The sequence below is a fragment of the Vigna unguiculata genome, chromosome 3 (genome assembly GCF_004118075.2).
Source record: "Vigna unguiculata cultivar IT97K-499-35 chromosome 3, ASM411807v1, whole genome shotgun sequence".
Classification (NCBI taxonomy): Eukaryota; Viridiplantae; Streptophyta; class Magnoliopsida; order Fabales; family Fabaceae; genus Vigna; species Vigna unguiculata.
Window position 1 is genome coordinate 36,252,734 of NC_040281.1, and position 2,136 is coordinate 36,254,869.

At 30.8% G+C, this 2,136-nt stretch overlaps 1 protein-coding gene across 2 annotated transcripts; it reads left to right on the top strand.

Annotated features, from left to right (window-relative positions):
• Positions 1–1,289, top strand: LOC114176621. Of its 2 annotated transcripts, XM_028061717.1 has the most exons (3): positions 7–469; positions 545–747; positions 866–1,289. In XM_028061717.1, the coding sequence occupies exons 1-3, from the start codon at positions 356–358 to the stop codon at positions 1,098–1,100; spliced, it is 552 nt and encodes a 183-aa protein (XP_027917518.1). In that variant the 5' UTR covers positions 7–355; the 3' UTR covers positions 1,101–1,289. The 2 variants fall into 2 exon arrangements, with proteins under 2 accessions (XP_027917516.1, XP_027917518.1); XM_028061715.1 differs by having other exon boundaries at positions 1–747.
• The last annotated feature ends 847 nt before the right edge of the window (positions 1,290–2,136 follow it).

A 2,136-nucleotide genomic window follows, 5' to 3' on the forward strand; every position in this document is an offset into this window, starting at 1 on the left:
TTTCAGTGATCCACTATTGTGAACGCACCGAAAAGGAAAGAGAGTGGAAGAAGAGCAACAGGAACGGAAACTCAAATCCTCTGTCATCTTCATGGTTATCCAAAGTTGACCAAAACCACAGCAACCATGAACCATTCACATTTTAATTCAAAGGGACAAACTTTGATTCCTTAACCACTAAACCAACTTCCTCTGTCCCTTCAAACCAATCCTACACTTGTTAAAAACTCTCAAACATCACTAAGCAAGCAACTCAAGGAAAAGTATCTCATCTTTCTGTTCCTTCAGAACCTTCCAAAACTTATTCATTAATCACTGTGTATTCTCTTCATATAAACAACCCCCTCACCTCACCATGGAAAACCCCCCTAGATTCAAATTCACACCGATCTTCTTCATCACCGTTTCCCTCTCCCTTGGCTTATTTTCCTTTATCTTTTGTGTAGCAGCAGAGATAAAGAGGAATAAGGTGCACATGCTTACCACTCTACTCACTGCTTCAATTTCTAGTCCTGCAATTCAAAAAGGTAGTTTGTTTTTGCAGGAAAAGGATCTCAGGTGGATTGGGAAGCTATGTTCTTTGCCATCAAGCAAGGCCTTTGGATTGGGAATTGCAGCTTTGGTTAGTTTCTTTCTCGCCCAGATCATTGCGAATTCTATATTATTGGAATATTGTTGCTGGAGAAGAAAACGAGAATCCCAGTACAAGATGCCTGCTTTTGCAAAGGTTCTGGTTTTCATATCTTGGTAGGTTATCCAATCTTTTTGTTAAGTTGTTAAAGATTCATGAATAATATAAAGTTGATGCAAATATTTATTGGGATTGAAGTTTAAATTGAGAGGTGAAAATGGTGATGTTTGGTAGGGTAAGCTTTGGATTTGCAGCTATTTTATTGATTGCAGCCACAAGCATGAACAGAAGGCAAGAATATAGAGTAGGGTGGTTGAATGGTGAGTGCTACGTGGTCAAAGGAGGGACTTATGCTGGTTCAGCCATGTTGGTGCTATTCACAGTGTGCTCTGTCAATGGTTCCGTTTTCTCAACATTAAAATCTACCCAACCAAATCAGAGTACGAAAGTGCATAAACCAATGGGGTGAAAAAAAAAAGGAGAAATTATGAAGTCCACTAGAGGAGAATGGAAAAGTCAAAATGTAAAAGCAAAATTGAGGAGAGGATTCCAAAGGAATCTGATTCTTTGATTTGTTATTGATTAATGGATGTTAATTATGTAAAAGAAGGTCCACTAAGGGCTTATCCAATACAAAGGAATCATTTTTGTTCTTCAACTTACTTACGCCAAAACAGAGACACCTCCCCTGAATAGGAACACCTTGGATCCCGCCTCCACACTCTACTTCTATCATTCAACTTAAGACTTTTTCAGTTTTCATAATATTTTTTATTTTCCTTACATTTATTTTAAGAACTGGATTTCAAATTTAATTTAATTTTTTAAAATCGACATAAAAATTTCATAATAATAAATAACACAATAAATTTAACGAAAGTAAATTTTGTTATAATTTTTCAGATGATTCTATATAAATAAATAAATAGACTTTTAACTGACTTAACTTTACAAAATTCAAATTTAATTAAATAGTTCTGATTCAATCTTAATAAATAAATTTTAAACTAAATCGTACAAATGTTTATTTATCTTATCTTTTATTTAGCATGGCATCTTTAATACTTAATATATTTTAAATTGAGTTCCGGTTACAAAATAGCTCTGCCTCTTTAATACTTATTTAGCATGCCATCTTTAATTTACAAATTTTATATTTCAAAATTACTGATTACAACATATTAATAATATACATAATATAAAAATAATTACTATATATTACTTCTTTTGTCTCTAAAGATAAAAATAATAAAATATATGTTTTATATTTTGAAATTACTAATTACAAAATATTAACACTATACAAAATATAAAATAATAATTATTGCTTTTTCTTTTTAGCTCTCACATGCTTTTAAATGATTGTTAAATAATTGTTTATATTGTGAGACATAATTTATCAGTAATCACTCTTTACGTATAAAAAATTAATATATATTTAGTAAATAAAAATTATACGTAACTATTTTATTTAAATTAAAATATTATTAAAAAATATTATTTAT